A 19,825-nucleotide genomic window follows, 5' to 3' on the forward strand; every position below is an offset into this window, starting at 1 on the left:
AAGGATTTTAAAGAATGTATTGACTATACACACACTGCGCAGGAGAGCGTTTCATACTATTCAGTATTCACAGTGTCGCTCGTAATACCGTCGATACATGCTATACCTGCATTCCGACTCGCTAGCTGGGTTGAAGTAATGACATAAACAGAAATTTACTACAATAATCTCGGATATTCATTCACTAGTATTGATACCCACCTCTGTGTTAAATTCTGGGACTGGAGAATAACAAAATAAATCGGTAAGTGCAGTTTACTTGTTTCTGATGAATTAACTACGCTCATATCGATGTGGTTCATGTTTAGATGTTTAAGGCGATGGCATGTGTGGAATGTGAACTTGGCTGTTACGGCAGGTCACTAAGTGTCATCCTACAACGGTTTATGAAATATGTAAGACGTATTGTTCTGAACAGAAACAAAGCTGTACCTATCCTTAATCCTATCGACATCATATCGCTAGTACAGTCAGATCAGTGCAGGGCAACCTGGCCAGGCACGTGATGTATGTGCTGTATATTTATATTAGAGCATACGTGTATACGAATTTGATCCAGAATCTTAATAATAAAGCATTGTGCAGGTCCTTAGAAACGAGAATACTTGTTCTCCGAGATATGATATAAACATCATGTGGATATTGTTCCAGTCAGTTGGTCGTGACGTCTAGTATAAACAGACATATATATGAAGTTTAATTACCACTGCTAATCTTCAAGGAGACATTCAATAATGATTGTTTTTTCTGTATGCATTTGTCTTACTTTCGCCGTGACATGCCGTGACATTGTAGCTTACTTTCGCCGTGACAGGCTTTGACATTGTAGCTAACTTTCATCGTGACACGCTGTGACATTGTAGCTTACTTTTACCGTGACATGTTGTAACATTGTAGCTTACTTTCACCGTGACATGCTGTGACATTGTAGCTTACTTTTACCGTAACAGGCCGTGACATTGTTGCTTACTTTCACTGTGACAGGCCGTGACATTGTAGCTTACTTCCAACGTGAAATGCCGTGACATTGTAGCTTACTTTCAACTTGACATGCTGTGACATTGTAGCTTACTTTCATCGTGACATGCTGTGACAATGTAGCATACTTTCACCGTCACAGGCCGTGACATTGTTGCTTACTTTCACCGTCACAGGCCGTGACATTGTAGCTTACTTTCACCGTCACAGGCCGTGACATTGTTGCTTACTTTCACCGTCACAGGCCGTGACATTGTAGCTTACTTTCATCGTGACATGCTGTGACAATGTAGCATACTTTCACCGTCACAGGCCGTGACATTGTTGCTTACTTTCACCGTCACAGGCCGTGACATTGTTGCTTACTTTCACCGTCACAGGCCGTGACATTGTAGCTTACTTTCATCGTGACATGCTGTGACAATGTAGCATACTTTCACCGTCACAGGCCGTGACATTGTTGCTTACTTTCACCGTCACAGGCCGTGACATTGTAGGTTCATGTTGCTTTAAATACAGTCAGCAGAAACCGAAACGTTTGTCAGTCTAAATGGATGTGAAGTGTATGATGCACAAGACATGTAGTTGATGAATACTATAATATTTAAAAAAAAAAATATAGTGATGGCACGTCCTTGTTTTGTTCTCATCCATTGAGTCCTAAAAGGTGGATTATGCATGACAGGAGATCATAGTCTCCATGTAACAGTAATGAAAAAACCGATCGTAATTGAACAAGATCGATATCATCCCACGCTCTGCTTCTTGGAAAACCGCTAAGTCAGCATGAAATTCCTCCATGTACAAATTATTGCCATGCTACAGTCTGGCGTGGTATGAATTAACACAGAATGACATGTATACATGTGAGCTGTATTTATCACGACTGCCTTAACATACAGTTTAGCATTGTAGGCGACCTACATTAGTAGAGTCACATACAAATCCACTTCAAGAATGAATAGTGTTCATGTAAATAAATACAAAAAACGAAATATGACAGCGGCCATGTGTGTACGACGCCTCTCGACTCTATACGTGAGAGTTCTATACTTTATGTGAGGCACGCGTCCACGTTTGACATGATGGTCAAACTGCTGGAAATATGACATGGCATGACTAGAAATCCTAGTCCAAAAATGGTTCATGTCCGGCCTGTATGTTATTTGTTCAGTACCAATCATGGTGATGCTTCCTTTCAAACAAAACGCTGTGACCGGTCAATTTAGATACTGGTAATACTAATATAAATATTTTGTTTGATATCTCATGACTGACATATTATAATGTCCAACTTACGTGTTTTTGTCTAGTTGTGACATGCTTTCATGTCTATCTGACATGTTAAAATGTCGAACTGGCATGTAATAATGTATAACTGACTTGTAATTATGTCTAACTGGCATGCTATAATACCTAACTGACATGCCATACTGTCTAACTGACGTGCTATAATGTCTAACTGACGTGCCATAATGTCTAACTGACGTGCCATAATGTCTAACTGACGTGCTATGATGTCTAACTGACGTGCCATAATGTCTAACTGACGTGCTATAATATCTAACTGACATGCTATAATGTCTAACTGACGTGCCATAATGTCAAACTGACGTGCTATAATGCCTAACTGACATGCCATAATGTCTAACTGACGTGCCATAATGTCTAACTGACGTGCCATAATGTCTAACTGACGTGCCATAATGTCTAACTGACGTGCCATAATGTCTAACTGACATGCTATAATATCTAACTGACATGCTATAATGCCTAACTGACGTGCCATAATGTCTAACTGACGTGCCATAATGTCTAACTGACGTGCCATAATGTCTAACTGACGTGCCATATTGTCTAACTGACGAGCCATAATGTCTAACTGACGTGCCATAATGTCTAACTGACGTGCCATAATGTCTAACTGACGTGCCATAATGTCTAACTGACGTGCCATAATGTCTATGCCATAATGTCTAACTGACGTGCCATAATGTCTAACTGACGAGCCATAATGTCTAACTGACGTGCCATAATGTCTAACTGACGTGCCATAATGTCTAACTGACGTGCCATAATGTCTAACTGACGTGCCATAATGTCTATGCCATAATGTCTAACTGACGTGCCATAATGTCTAACTGACGTGCCATAATGTCTAACTGACGTGTTATAATGTCTAACTGACATGCCATAATGTCTAACTGACGTGCCATAATGTCTAACTGACGTGTCATAATGTCTAACTTACGTGCCATAATGTCTAACTGACGTGCCATAATGTCTAAATGATGTGCCATTATGTCTAACTGACGTGCCATAATGTCTAACTGACGTGTTATAATGTCTAACTGACATGCCATAATGTCTAACTGACGTGCCATAATGTCTAACTGACGTGCCATAATGTCTAACTGACGTGCCATAATGTCTAAATGACGTGCCATAATGTCTAACTGACGTGTTATTATGTCTAACTGACATGCCGTAGTGTCTAACTGACGTGCCATAATGCCCTACTGACGTGCTACAATGTCTAAATGACGTGTTATAATATCTAACTGACGTGCCATAATGTCTAACTGACCTGTTATAATGTCTAACTGACGTGTTATTATGTCTAACTGACGTGTTATAATGTCTAACTGACATGCCATATTGTCTAACTGACGTGCCATAATGTCTAACTAACGTGCCATAATGTCTAACTGACGTGCCATGATGCCTTACTGACGTGCTACAATGTCTAAATGACGTGTTATAATATCTAACTGACGTGCCATAATGTCCAACTGACGTGCCATATTGTCTAACTGACGTGCCATAATGTCTAACTGGCCTGTTATAATGTCTAACTGACGTGCCATATTGTCTAACTGACGTGCCATAATGTCTAACTGACCTGTTATTATGTCTAACTGACGTGCCATAATGTCTAACTGACGTGCCATATTGTCTAACTGACGTGCCATAATGTCTAACTGACGTGCCATAATGTCTAACTGACGTGCCATAATGTCTAACTGACGTGCCATAATGTCTAACTGACGTGCCATAATGTCTAACTGACGTGTTATAATGTCTAAATGACGTGTTATAATATCTAACTGACGTGCCATAATGTCCAACTGACGTGCCATATTGTCTAACTGACGTGCCATAATGTCTAACTGACCTGTTATAATGTCTAACTGACGTGCTACAATGTCTAAATGACGTGTTATAATGTCTAACTGACATGCCATAATGTCTAACTGACGTGCCATATTGTCTAACTGACGTGCCATAATGTCTAACTGACATGCCGTAATGTCTAACTGACGTGCCATAATGCCTTACTGACGTGCTACAATGTCTAAATGACGTGTTATAATATCTAACTGACGTGCCATAATGTCTAACTGACGTGCCATAATGTCAAACTGACATGTTATAATGTCTAACTGACGTGTTATAATGTCTAACTGACATGCCATAATGTCTAACTGACGTGCCATATTGTCTAACTGACGTGCCATAATGTCTAACTGACGTGCCATAATGTCTAACTGACGTGTTATAATGTCTTACTGACATGCCATAATGCCTTACTGACATGTCTAGCTGACATGTTATTATGTCTAACTGACATACTGTAATGTATAACTGACATTTTGTTATGTCTTACTGACGTGCTATACTGTCTGGCTGACGTGTTATTATGTCTAACTGACATATACTATTATGTCTAACTGACATGTTATTATGTTTTACTGGCGTGCCATAATGTCTAACTGACATGCTATTACTTCTAACTGACGTGTTATAATGTCTAACTGTCATATAACAGAGTCTAACTGACATGTTATAATTATGTCTCCCCCATTCATGGGGAGACCTATTGTTTTTGCCCTGTCCGTCCGTCAGTCCGTTAGTCCGTCAGTCAGTCAGTACGTCACACTTCGTTTCCGCTCAATTTCTTTAGAACCCTTAGACCCAGGAAATTTATACTTGGTATGCTAGTTGGTCATAACTAGTAGATGACCCCTATTGATTTTGGAGTCACTAGGCCAAAGGTCAAGGTCACCGTGACCTTTAGGTGAAGAAACGGTTTCCGCTCAATAACTAAAGATCCTTTGGATCCAGGAACTTCATACTTGGTATGCTAGTTGTTCATGACTAGAAGATGACCCCTATTGATTTTGAGATCAAAAGGTCAAAGGTAACCTTCAGGTAAAAAACGATATCTTGGCAGTGACCTTAAAAATGGTTTCTGCTCAATAACTAAAGAAAGCTTGTACCCAGGAACTTCATACTTGATATGCTAGTTGGTCATGACTTGTAGATGACTCCTATTGATTTTAAGATCAGTAGGTCAAAGGTCAAGTTCACCCTGACCTTGAGGTGAAGAAACGGTTTCAGCTCAATAACTAAAGAACGCTTGCACCCAGGAACTTCATACTTGGTATGCTAGTTGGTCATGACTAGTAGATGAACCCGATAGATTTTGAGATCACTAGGTCAAAGGTCAAGGTCGCCGTGACCTTGAGGTGAAGAAACGGTTAATGCTCAGTAACTCATGAACGCTTGCACCCAGGAACTTCATACTTGGTATGCAAGTTGGTCATGACTGGTAGATGACCCCTATTGGGTTTTTTATCAGTCCGTTAGTCAGTCAGTCAGTCCGTCAGTCTATACGTCACACTTTGTTTCCGCTCAATAAATAAAGAACGCTTGCACCCAGGAACTTCATAGATGATCCCTGTTGATTTTGAGATCAGTAGGTCAAAGTTCGAGGTTGCCGTGACCTTGAGGTGAAGAAACGGTTACGCTCAGTACCAAAGAACACTTGCACCCAAGAACTTAATACTTAGTATGCAAGTTGGTCATGTAGATGATCCCTATTGATGTGGTGATCAGTAGGTCAAAGGTCAAGGTCACGATGGCCTTGAGCTGAAAAATGGTTTCCGAACAATAATTGAATAACGCTTGCGCCCAAACTTCACTGCTGGTTCGTCTCCAGTCCAAAATTACAAATTTCATGTCCATCATTTATTTTTCTCAGCTACGACCACACAATAGGGGAGACAAGCGCTTTTTCAAAAAAGCAATCTCTAGTTTCTAACTGACATATTGTTTTGTCTAACTAACATGTTTTAATGTCTAACGTTTAATTGTCTAACTGACATGTTATAAAGACTAACTTTCATGTTGCTTTGTCTTAATGACATGTTAGAATGTCTACCTGACACGTTTTTATGTTGAACTGACATGTTTTAATGTCTAACTGTCATGTTGTAATGTCTAACTGTCATGTTGTAATGTCTAACTGACGTGTTATAATGTCTAACTGTCATGTTGTAATGTCTAACTGACATGTTGTAATGTCTAACTGTCATGTTGTAATGTCTAACTGACATGTTGTAATGTCTAACTGTCATGTTGTAATGTCTAACTGGCATGTTGTAATGTCTAACTGTCATGTTGTAATGTCTAACTGGCATGTTGTAATGTCTAACTGTCATGTTGTAATGTCTAACTGACATATTGTAATGTCTAACTGGCATGTTGTTTTGTCTAACTGTCATGTTGTAATGTCTAACTGTCATGTTGTAATGTCTAACTGTCATGTTGTAATGTCTAACTGACATGTTGTAATGTCTAACTGTCATGTTGTAATGTCTAACTGTCATGTTGTAATGTCTAACTGTCATGTTGTAATGTCTAACTGGCATGTTGTAATGTCTAACTGTCATGTTGTAATGTCTAACTGGCATGTTGTAATGTCTAACTGACATGTTGTAATGTCTAACTGCAATGTTGTAATGTCTAACTGGCATGTTGTTTTGTCTTACTGGCATGTTATAATGTCTTACTGGCGTGTTGTTTTGTCTAACTGACATGTTATAATGTCTTACTGACGTGTTGTAATGTCTTACTGACATGTTGTAATGTCTAACTGACATGTCGTAATGTCTAACTGTCATGTTGTAATGTCTAACTGTCATGTTATAATGTCTAACTGTCATGTTGTAATGTCTAACTGGCATGTTGTAATGTCTAACTGACATGTTGTAATGTCTAACTGGCATGTTGTAATGTCTAACTGTCATGTTGTAATGTCTAACTGACATGTTGTAATGTTTAACTGGCATGTTGTTTTGTCTAACTGTCATGTTATAATGTCTAACTGGCATGTTGTTTTGTCTAACTGACATGTTATAATGTCTTACTGACATGTTGTAATGTCTAACTGTCATGTTATAATGTCTTACTGGCATGTTGTTTTGTCTAACTGCCATGTTATAATGTCTTACTGGCATGTTGTTTTGTCTAACTGCCATGTTATAATGTCTACCTGACACGTTTTAATGTTTTACTGACATGTTATTATGCCATAAAGTCTACTTGACATGTTGTTTTGTCTATCTGACATGTAATTATGTCTTACTTAAACATAAAAGTTCGTTTAATTTACATGTTATAGCGTCTAAATGGCATGGATTAAGCGATGCCTAAACTACATAATTGTGAGATCTTGAACTTAATTGATTATGTGCAGCCTGTTTTATTATCTGGAAACGAGCATGGAAATGGCTTCCTCTTCATGAATTATTCCAATGTCTTCCGAGGCTTTGAAGTTGTGGTCTTTGATTGATTTATAATTGCTTACCATGATAACTAAGAACATATGTCAATGACGTCAGGAGTCAAAATGTATTACCAATATCACAGTTTAGTATAGTCGACAGTATAAAAGCAGGTTTAGAATATTGAAATGCAATTCATTGTATGTATACCCCCTGTTAACTAATTAGCTTCGTTTTTTACCAAATCAAATCATTATACAACACATCTTTGTTTCTTTTTAGGACCAGCCTATCAGCTATCAACATGAAGAAATACGTTGTATGCAAGGTATGTGTTGACTTTTGAAAGATGAACAACTGCAGACGATCCATTTCGCTCAACTCTATTAAGTTACCTCCCTTACACCATGCACTTAAGAGTTGGCATGCCCGCATACGTTACTAGCGATCATGCACTATTTGATCTGGAGTTTTGGCCCCTTGACGACATTCACTGTGTTCGCTGTCATTTTGAATTTAATCGATTTAACCGTTTATGCTTTTTTAATTTAGCATTTCCTATCTTATATTTGAAGGGTATCGTTCACGTCTAGTAGGTTAATACAGATCGGACAAATGACTGGATTTATGACCCTCAAATCTTAAAACCTGTCCATGCCTTTGGGGATAGTGTATGTATGTGTTAAATAAAATATGGATCATCTAACTTTATCAAGTTCATAAGGCAAATAAATGTATCGCTCCGATAGCACCAATCCTCCCCTAGTTAATATATGATTCGACAGGTTCCGTTACAAAGGAGGGACACTCGAAGTAGGCAACATAATACAACATAAGCAAATAATGGTTGACGAATTCGAAAATGTCAATTTTCCAAGGTACATATATTAAGTTAAGGATGTTATCGTCACTTTGCAAAAGTTAATTTATGAAACTCATTTAAAGAATGAAATAAAACACTGAAGCCATTTAAATATGATGATTGAAATCAGATCAATTTCTCTACAAGAAGCGGCAGATAAAAAGGGCATCATTCATTTGTTAGGATATCTTATTTAATTTATACATATATACATTGTTTTATACAAATGCATATCATTCAGCATTTGTTGTGAGGAATTGTGGCCATTTGAGTTTATGCACTTCTTTGGCCACGTGGGCCTATGACTCTCTGTTAAATGAATGTTATGTTCTGTTCATGTTAACAATGAAAGTAAATACATTCAACTATGCAGTAAGGCCCACAACTCTGGTTTAACCAAATTTCGTCGAGATCGCGTCTGAGAAGGTCGTTCAAAAACTTATGACCTTTGCCGTTAAGACAGGCAACTTCATAAAAAAACGCGTATGTCACGAAGAATGAAGTTTAACATAAATAAAAAAAACGTATGAGATCTTTTTTCCGTTCTGAATATCGAATTGTGCATTTCGTATGGAGATTAACTTTTCAGAATGTGTTTCATTCTTGTCGCTTTATTTTGCAACTTTCGTTCAACTCCGTAGCTATGGTTTACGGTACAAGTGTATCTACTAGAGTTGCCTTCACGTTCACACTTGTTTTCATTGACAATACGCGCGTATCTAGCATTATAGCATACTGGATTATACAATACATGTATGCTATTTGTATGTTCAAAGTAAAAGTTTGTAGCTTTTTACTTGGTTTTATATGTAGAATATTCTCTAGAGCATTTTGTCACGCATGCATGGTGGATATAGTATATTGAATATATTTAGGAGTAGATTAAGTTTTATATCGATACAGTGATCCTGATAAATCGTATTTGTTTAAGCTCATATCGTCTGTTGTAACACGTAATGTGTTTTATGTAAATAACTTTTATAGGTTCTGTCTATGTCATATATAAGACGGAAATACTCGAAAGAATGTAATGTATCAAGGTCCATTACTCTAGCTGAACCAAGCTCCAGATTATTCCCCTTAATTGGCTGAAAGGCGTTGTCGTCCACAACTTTAAACGATCTAAATTATATGAATTTTGCTGGAGTTTTAGCGATAGGTCTAGTTTTGCCTTGTCAGAGTAGGTCTCGTGTTTCGGTTTTATTCCGTCACGGGTCGGAAACATAGGAACCATGTAGCATATGTCAAAAAGTATCAAATATACTCACATAAAAAATGACAAGAAAAAAAATCTAGTACGACATATGAAAAATAAACAAGTGAAAAAAAAATCAAAATTGTTTGTAAGACCTAAATTTGATATAAGATCAAAAGCTAAACGATGACGTGTCAGTCTAATGCTAGACGTACTGGAGTTACCACTGTCTGCAGATGAGCTTACCATTTCAAGGTTTTGTTGCATTCAATGGTTGTGGCTTTGAATTTTAATTCAATACATTGCAGTGCAACACATGTAATCTGTCAATCGACTTTGAACATTAAAGAAAGCCGGCTGCCACCTTCAACGTTTCAGCGTACATGTATTTTAATATCAAAGTCGAACTTGCTACTAAGGCGCGGGCTCGTACACCTGAGAACGATCCATACAAAAAAAGAATTTGCATTGATTTTGCATCAACCGAGCAGTATATTTTGGGCATTTAATAGAGCGTAATTTTGGCGTTCGAACTCGCTTTAGGGGCGCTGCAAAATGTCTCTTCGTCGCAAAAAGTCGCTAAGTTCATTTGCAAACAATAATAAGACTCTTTGAATTATCAAGTGATGCAATTTATACAAAAAAAGAAAACACACCATAAAGTGGCTGGGCATATAAAACACGCAGAAACCTAAATCTGCTGAAGGTTATAGATGGAAGAATGTTTTTGTAAAAGAAAAATCATTTCGAATGTATTTCACTAACCACCATCCTGATAATTAGTTAGATTGGATAAATTTGTTCACTTATAAGCTGCTCACTGATAAGTTAAATAACGCTGTCGGCTTAAATTTAGAGGCATTAATATAAATTATAACTTTGATTTTAAACCATTCAAAGTTACTTCATGTGAGGATTGTATTATCAAATATGGGCTTACCGAGCTAATTGACGTTCCTAGTAGGGTAACAGATACACCAGCTTCCAGTATCGATCATGAATATACGAACACAATGGATCGAGTATGTGAAGTGTTAATTCCCATTTAAGGACTTGTATAAGTGACCACTTTTCTGTCTGTTTCACTGGAGCGGCTCAGTCACAATAGTTTAAATAGAACACTCATCAACATCATACATTAAAATATAGAGTATTCAGAAAGTTAAGTGATTTAAATATGACGTAAGTTTTCATGAAACACATATCAACATCATACATAAAAATATAGAGCCTTCAAAACGTTCAGTGAATTAAATATGACGTTGAATAAATGGACACTTTATATAAGCGAACAATACGAATATTGATGCAAGACGATATTTCGAATGAAGGAACATAATGTTATAGCTGATAAGGGTAGTTGATGACAGGCTTGATGGAATTGATATCGGTGACGATGCTCAGCTTCGGAAAATAGCTCATTGAGATAATGTTTCTTGTTAAGGTATACCCGACTTTAAATAAAGATTCTTGAATCTTGTATCTTGCTCGTGCCCTCTTTCTTGAACGCGTAGTGGAAAAGAACCATAACTGTATTCCAGAGTTTTTGCCCCGAGTTACTTTTCCTTGTAATCATACCTCTCTTTCGGTTTATCGCAAGGCTATTGCCCTTTGTTACTATTTCTTAGTCCGAAGCATAACTTAAAAACTACTTGGTTGAATTTTACTTATCTTGACAGCAGCGTAACTCTTAAATTTCTGAATGGATTTTAAATTTAACAACACACTTTGGTTGATAAGGGAAAATGCAGTGTTCAATAACCTCGGAGTTAAGGCCTGTTTTCAAGGAAATAGTTTGCCATTCCTGTGCCCATGCGCCATTCGCGGATATTCGTCACTCGTGTGACAGCTCTAGTTTTAACTGCAATTTTAAAACAATTAAGGGTGTCTATAGTTTTAACGTCAAAGTTGTCCGATAGACTACATCGGTGAAATTCAAAAGTCCTTCACATCTGAATCAGGTATTGTAAGAATGCCTATCCGGTTTAAGAAAAGCTCTTCCATAGACCAGGAAGCCACTGCAAAGAGCGGAAATGATCAACACCTATATGAGATCTGGGTTCTAGATTTAAAACAATTCAAATCAATTGATTCTGCGTTATTTGCAGTTTATCTTTTAATCTTATTTTTTCTTGAAGAGTTAGTAACGCTTTTAGCCATAAAACATCAATTTTCGAGTGTAAATATTCAAACTGCGTTTTATATATTAATAGCAGTTTTATTTCATGGGTTTTTAGACATTAACGCAAATTTTGGCTCATTCCAAAACAAAAAAAATAAAACGTTGTCAAAACGGTCAATCTGTGAGAGTGCAGCTTTAATAACAGATGGTGCCATACTTTCACTTGTTTAATGCCGATCTAAGGTTTCACCGAGATACTGAACATATGATGTTGACTGTATTGGGAACAAATAAGCAATCACATGCTGCAAAAAATGTTATTTTTAACCGTACCAGAATTTTATCACATGAATTGTTTGAATAAAACCGTTGCAAATATCAGGCATCTGAATCTGATACGCAGATATATGAACCATTACACTACGCCGACTTACATGCGAGACTTCATTTACGATATATAACAATACAAAATATCAATTAAGATCGTCTTCAAAGCAATATCGCACATATAAGGTATAAATCACAATACAAAAGAACACTCATTTGCATACTGCAGTGGAAAGGTTTGATTCAGAACTTATAAATAAATCTAAATCTGAAACGACGTATACAGCCCGTTGTAAGGTATTATTTTAAAACTTCAATTGTAGAGCAGTAGTGAACCTTTAAATGTATTTTTGTGTAATTCCTGTTTACATATAATCATATTAATTTATATACCTAATGTTTTACATTTGTCGAGATTCTGTTATTTCTTTATGCCTGACTATCTTACTTTATCATTTTAGCTCGACTGTTCGAATTATAAGGGGAGCTAAACTACTCGCCCCCGTGTCGGCGTCGGCGTCACACCTTGGTTAAGGTTTTGAAAGTAACCACGTTTGAAACATTAGCTCAGCAATATTTCACGTATCACAATGAAACTTTAGACAAGTGTTTCTATCTTTAAGGGTTTGCACGTAAACTAATTGTATTAAAATGTGATATGCATGATTACCAAAACTTTGCAATACTTAAAAACTTAAAAGCGGCGAAATAGTGCAGCGCAGTGTCTCTGTGACAGCTCTTGTTACTCTCAAACTGAGAGTCTCCATGTATTCTCAATTATCAGAGGTTTGATAATGATAAATCTAACATGTGGTACGCATAGCACCATCACTCTGGTGTACGAGAATGTAACAATATTAATTATTGACAACAAGATTGTAACCTTGAAATTAATAGCTGAAAACGCCAAAATATTAAATGATTTGTGAATGCTAAAAGATTTACTGTGATCTGCTACTGTCGCATAAGGTAGAAATAATGAGTTTTCTTTACCTTTTTTTCAACTAAAACTCGGTATCCTTCATAACAACCATTGTTTTCGACATTTATTCATCATATTGGTATATTAAAACAATTGTATTAATTGTGGTAAACCTTATTTGGGAGTAAGGGTGCATCTTTAAGTTTCTGTCAAATGGAAGCATTAATAAGTACTGTTCTAACGTTTATATGTGTTCGTTTATTATGTTGTAATATGTAAACCCATTTGAATTGACATTATGTCAAACTTTACAGTTCTACAATAGATCTTTTAACTTTATTTCGTCTGTGGGTGCTATTTCTTTTTGCTCATGTTTATTAAAAATTGGTTATTATTGCGTTATTCATTGTAAAAGGGGTGTGTGCTGAGTACGTAGAAATAGTAATGCTTTTGTCTGAATGTGTTGCCTTGTTTAAATAAAATTATTTATATATGGTTTGCAACTTCATCCTAGTGGCATTCGCGGTGAATAAGCAGTGCCGCTGTCACAGTTTCGCAGTGTGCAAATTTCCACAACAATGTAAAATGTGTTATAATATCGACATAGGTAGACGTATTTCATGTAACTGATACATAAGTATACATAAGTATATCTGCTCTAAACTTCTAAATGATAAATTAAAATGTAGCCTAGAGGGGGTCTTCCCAACATGTTGCTCAAGTTGAACAAGCGGGATAGACAAGTACGTTCAAACAGCATGCATTGTACTGCAATGCACTATCATGTATATGTACACATGTGGACCTACAGCCAGACCAAACGGCTGCTCTTTAATTTGCACTGTATTAGGAACAATTCACCGCCCTCCTCTTTCCATACCGATACAAGCAATCCTGCCTTTATCTCCTGACGGTCGTGAAGTAAACCTTGAAAAATAATTGAGTCCGGGGCGGGGATCGAACCCATGCCCGCTGGAACACAAGCAGCCGTGTAGCTCTACCGAGTGTTAGAATCAGTTGTGGACTAGAGCCCCACGGGCCTCTTCCAGGATCCGGGTTTACCTTTACAGTACTGTAGACTATGCACTTGCATTTTTATAATATAAGTATCAAAAACATACTCACGCCACATCTGTTCATGGTTGAAAAGAAATTTGTTTAAAGATGCTTCATTATGATCCGTCCTGGAACGGCAGTGTACACATGTATTGTACAAGAAAAAGGCTAGATGTAGATCACTAGATCTAACAAATATACTGTACATGGCAACAAAACATCACAAACATTCCATTATTGAAATAACTTAGAGTATTTCATTGAAGTCATTCAGTTTATGTATTGTCAAAACATAGCAGTAAATCACTAATATACAATTATCATCTACCCGAGTAGTAAAATTCATTCATAACAAAAGTCGTAGTATTTTGTTTGTAATTTGTTTACTATTAATCCACGGAAGTACTTATTGCGCATGCCGATTGTCGTCACTAAAATATACCGTCCAATAAACAAACAGTATGTAAATAGCTCTTGAACGTCATGACAACATTGCCTTATATGGGAGGTCATGTGATCGGAAAAGGCAGTCGGATGATCTCATGCTACTAAAAATAGTAACAGTGACTCACTCCAAGGTATAAGTCATTTTGTATAAAGAGTAGTGTAGGTATCTTCCATGTTAAAGCGTTGTGACTCATCTAAGGAAACGGAGCTCTGAATTTGACGAATTCTAGGACTTTTAGACTTTGAACATTCTGTTAAGAAGCGTTGTACTCGATTTTAATATTCACTGACAATAATGTACACGGAAATGGAAGGAGAATCGAAATACCATGTGGCCAACATTCTGTCCGGCATGGCGAATGTCGGACATTCGGCGGTGGAAGTGTCAACTGTAAGATTGATTTTGTCGCTGCATTTTGTTAATTTTTGTGACATTTGATAACTTTTCGTTCTAGCATTGCAACATAAATGTTTCTGATATGTTATTAATCTATACCATCATTTAACTTAAACTTTTTATTCATCAAGCGGCAATTTTTCTTTGTTCCTTTGTCAACTTGAATCGTTTATGTTATATTTCCGCCACCGCTTTCGTAGATTGTTGACATGAAAGTAGGTCAGTTAAGTGTATTGGTTGAGTAGACATGCGATGACATCACCGGTACATGTATACATATCTTGACTAACCTGGGACATGCTTCTCATAATCCTCATTCCCACTGCAAACATTAGTGTGACAAGACGTATCAAAGATAACAAGTGGTTGTTTAATTGAATAATAATTGATTAAATAAATAACAAATTATGATGTGGAATTATTCATGTAGGGTTAGTGTTGTTAAAAATTATTATTTCAAAAAATAGATTATGCGTATTAGACTGTAAATTATGATATAAAAAAATACATTTTTATAAGGATTAATTAAGAAGTTATAGGTACCAGGTAGTAATTTTATAAGGCTAAAGTAGTCTGTTGATGCTATTTTGAAGCATGCAAACTTTTAAATGTTTACATTAAATAACAAATATATTTATATCTCAAGTTAAAAGAGTACATATTCAATTGTGCTCCATGTATCTAAATTTTCAATTATATATTTTTCAAATATTTTTTGAATTTACAACTTGGTCACCTCGACAAATCAGACAAGCATTGGCACCTGTGTGCAGCGGTCTTGTTATTCTATGATATGCAGTTATGTTTGATTTATTTTAAAAATGTGCATGTATTCAAAATATATTTATTTTCTATTTGCAGTATGCAACCCCAACCTCTGTCTATGGTAATGGTAATGGGCTGAGCACGACCAACACGCTGACACCGACCACCCTGAGCAACTTGGAGCAGACTTTCATTGAGTTGCAGTCAGTTCCCCCGCGGACGAGCCAGCCAAGCTCACTCACACAGAGTGGGTTCGTTCCACCAATAGTTCATTCTGCACTGCCTGTAAGGTATTCACCTTCAGTCCATGATGACTACTACAGCGACTCTGGTAGCAGCAACAGCAATGATGACTATCTCCCATCCCAGCCGAAAAAGATCAAGATTGGGGACAAGACGACTACCATCATGTCAAAGCAAGAGATTGAGAATCCATTGCGGAAAACTCACAGGCGTCAGATTAGAGATGAAGAGGTGAGGCAGTTTTCTATGACTTTCACTTCTATATTATGGAGTGTTTAATTAATTTCATTTATAGCAAATGGTTGAGTGTCATTTTATCAGTGAATTAAAAGTGATATTTCACTATTTCAAACAGTGAAATAGCATTTTGATATTTTTCACTGTTTTGAAATTAAAGCCCTCTCTCTCAAACGGCTGAGACACAATTCAAAGATGTATTTTCCAAAATGACATCAAATTAGCATATAATGTTGTGGGCTTTTCTGAGAAACTCCTATGGAGTGTCGTTTTTTGTCCTTTGAGGCATAGCATAAAAAGAGAAATTGTTGGTTTATGTGTAGATCACAACAGATTTCACCTCATGAACACCATAAGTCAATATTTCACTCATGGCTAAACCATCTGTGAAATATACCTTTTGGTGCCTGCTCACTCTGTGAAATATATTATGATCTTACACCAAAACAAATTATTCTCCATATAAAGCATAAGTATTTTAGGTAAGCCATCTATCATTATGCATTGCTACCATTGAATGATAATTTGGTGGATTCAAAATTTATAAACAAATTGAATCAGTGACTGAGCTAAGACATTATTCAACATTTTAGAAATCCTTTCATGAATATGCGCTCACATTATTTACATACAACCACAAAATATTTATTTTCTTCGATCAGAGTAAACCATCAATATGATCAGTGGACATTTAACCACCAATATTGGTTGTTTAAGTGATTAATCAACTGAATATGTCATTTGAAGCAATTTAGACACATTTCTGACATTCCATTGCCATTTGTAATACTATTTTGTAAACAGAAAGTTAAAATATGTTATACATCATTCATATTACATGTGCTATTTTTTTAAGAGAATAAAAACATTTGATACATTTTGAATTTAGCTTTTCATCTTTTTGAAGTAGATCTAGTTCTACCCCGCTATATTTTATCAAACAGTTGTGATCAGTGATTCGTGCACTGTCCCATTTAAGTTGAAAATTGTCAACCTTGGCAGTTTACCTGGGTGACTCATACTTACTGCTTGATAGATTACAACATGCTGGACTATAAATAGACACCTTAAACCCATAGCCCGGCTTTGATGTAATGTGTTTATGAATACAAATGCTTAAGGAAAGGGAATAACTCAGCTTTAATTGATAATAATTGGCCATTGGCATTAAGGAATTGTTGTTCATTGAAGTCATTTCAATAATGCCTATATAATAAGAATAAAAATAAGTTTTGTGTTTTAAATGTTATAATTTATTTGTCGGCTCATAAAAACAATTTTATATATTTCCAGATCTCTGTTGAAGAAGCCGCTCGCCGTAACATGAGACGGGAACGAAACAAGGTTGCCGCTGCCAAATGTCGGCAACGTAGAGTGGACCACACAAACATACTGCTGAATGTAAGTGTTGTTTGTTACGAATCCAAGCTTGCACTTCGACCATCACAAAACTCGAGTGTTTTGTTTTATCAGATCACCCCATCTGTGTCATAAGTGATATGGTGTATTGTTGTATTCAAGTGATTTGCCCTAAAATTTAGTATATTAGGAAATTATGGATATGAGGCAAGTGAACATGTAAATGATCACATTATTATTTTCACGATGAAATGTTGTTTAACAGATACCTCAATATGTCATTCAATTTTGTACTAATTCTTCACCCTTCAAAACCAAATTGTCAGATTTTTTTATTGTTTCAACTTTTTCCCATGTAGACAGTTGTCTGTTTTTATTTATTTATTTGTTGTCTTATGCCATCTATTTCACATATTTTTCTATAACAGGAGACTGAAAAGCTTGAGCAGGATCAGCAGCAGATTGAGGCAGAGATCCAGTCTCTCCAGCAACAGAAAGAACAGCTTGAGTTCATTCTGCAAGCCCACTCTCCGATCTGCAAGGTCAATGGGGCTGCACTCAAGATCAAGAAGGAGGTTCAAATGTCTGAGGTGCCGGAAAACCTCACTGTTTCTAAAAAGATCCCTGCCACGTCCGCTCCAACACTGTCTTCCCGGCCTTCCACTCTGCCACTGATAAATCGAAACCTTAAATCAGAGTTTGGTTCAGCCGGTATGAGCATAACAACCCCATCCAGTGGGTTCTACAGCATGTCCCTGGATACTATGGTTGACCACACCGGACTGACTCCACTGACTGGCAACATGGGGCACACCGGCCTCACCCCCCTCACCGGCATGCCACAATCGTGTAGTACTGAGGTCTCAAAAAAGTCTTCAACTTCTAGTGAAAACTCTGATGGAATGAAAACTCCTTCCAACCTTATCACTTTATAGTCAGTGTGCTTGGCTTAGACTTGTGGTAGCTGTTTTCAATGCAATAATGACATTTCACGTACATGCCTACAAAAACATTCTGCTGAAAGATTTGATGCATAACTTTAACTTACTACACACTGTTTCAAAGATCTTACCAAAAGTGCATAAATGGAAAATATGATCTGAGTTTTTTCCCCACATGCATCATGTATTCAAGATCCATGTGAATATTCCATTATTGCTATTGTACAGTACATCTTTCTGTATCATGTCAATTGTTTCATTCGCTTGATTTTTTATTTTGCTGCTGGACAGTATTTCATTGTTTAAATTATACCTTTCATTATTATGTAACAATGGTGATTTTTTGTTTGCAAACTTTTGATTTGGTTCTTTCGTTGTATCTGTAATTGGAATTAAATTAAATTGTCATTTACTGGTACCAATTTATAATAATATAAACTGTACTGTCAAAGTAAGCTTTATAATTTGTTCTTAATTACATGTAACATATGGTCAGTAGAATCATTTATATTGTCTGAATTTGGTCGTATATTAGTGTGTTTCTGAAAGACATACATTTGTAAAATTTGCATAAATATTAATGTTCATAGCGTTGTTAAATGTGACATGACATTATAATTATGTTCGATTTACAGCAGCCTTTGTTAAAGTGACCCCCCAGTGGCAGTGCCAGGGTTTAAATAATGAGGGTCTCCTTAACAATGGCTCACAGTTGCTAGGAGGGAATGTAGAGGAGGCTTTATAGGTTAAACATGCGCTTTTGACCATGTTGAAAGTTTCTTATGTTCTGTCATGGTGTTGTCAGGGCTTAGTTTGCTATTAGCTATGAGCAATGATATTGATAGCTACCTGGAGCTAAGTGTTAAAGAAGCTAGAGTAAGTGTTGTTTTATCTGCTTGCACTTATTATTGTAATCAATGAAGATTCGCTTTGTATGCATATTTGTTCTGTTAAAATATATAAAATGTAAAACATACAGACACTTGTTTTATCTTTTGTAATTATTGGACAGAAGACGGTGGTTATTTACTGTGGACAAGACTGTAGTATAGGTGTTATTTATGTAGAATGGCGCGGACTTCACCGAATAAAATGATTATGTTAATAACCAAGAAGTGAACGGATTACTCTATAAAGAAGAACATTTTGGTTAATTAATTTTATGACAATTGTAATAATGAGGTTAAAGAGACAAGATCAACTTATTTTATTGTTAGAAGGTTACTTGCAGCATGATTTCGAGTAAAATTGAAATTGGTGCGTTTGGTATTTGTTACAATTGGCCATGGATGCTGCGAATGTTCTACTATTTTTCTACCTCGATTGAGATTTAACCTTTATATTAACTAGCTATGTGTTTATTCACGTTGCAGATAATACACATTTTAGTAAGAATATATTACTA

The 19,825-nt window shown here is 36.4% G+C and overlaps 1 protein-coding gene across 3 annotated transcripts; it reads left to right on the forward strand.

Annotated features, from left to right (window-relative positions):
* The first annotated feature begins 56 nt into the window (after window positions 1-56).
* Window positions 57-19,396, forward strand: LOC128209226 (fos-related antigen 1-like). Of its 3 annotated transcripts, XM_052913165.1 has the most exons (5): window positions 57-244; window positions 7,830-7,875; window positions 15,737-16,114; window positions 17,414-17,521; window positions 17,908-19,396. In XM_052913165.1, the coding sequence occupies exons 2-5, from the start codon at window positions 7,852-7,854 to the stop codon at window positions 18,412-18,414; spliced, it is 1,017 nt and encodes a 338-aa protein (XP_052769125.1). In that variant the 5' UTR covers window positions 57-244; window positions 7,830-7,851; the 3' UTR covers window positions 18,415-19,396. The 3 variants fall into 3 exon arrangements, with proteins under 3 accessions (XP_052769125.1, XP_052769124.1, XP_052769126.1); XM_052913164.1 differs by lacking the exons at window positions 57-244; window positions 7,830-7,875 and adding an exon at window positions 14,639-14,869; XM_052913166.1 differs by lacking the exons at window positions 57-244; window positions 7,830-7,875 and adding an exon at window positions 14,901-15,306.
* Window positions 19,397-19,825: the final 429 nt, after the last annotated feature.

Source organism: Mya arenaria, chromosome 11 (assembly GCF_026914265.1).
Source record: "Mya arenaria isolate MELC-2E11 chromosome 11, ASM2691426v1".
NCBI lineage: Eukaryota > Metazoa > Mollusca > Bivalvia > Myida > Myidae > Mya > Mya arenaria.

Bases quoted from the DNA above. Each gene is read 5' to 3' on its own strand.
- LOC128209226 (XM_052913164.1), top strand. From the start codon at position 14,774: ATGTACACGGAAATGGAAGGAGAATCGAAATACCATGTGGCCAACATT. The intron at 14,870-15,736 runs GTAAGATTGATT...TTCTATTTGCAG, and splicing joins CGGCGGTGGAAGTGTCAACT to TATGCAACCCCAACCTCTGT. The intron at 17,522-17,907 runs GTAAGTGTTGTT...TTTCTATAACAG, and splicing joins ACACAAACATACTGCTGAAT to GAGACTGAAAAGCTTGAGCA.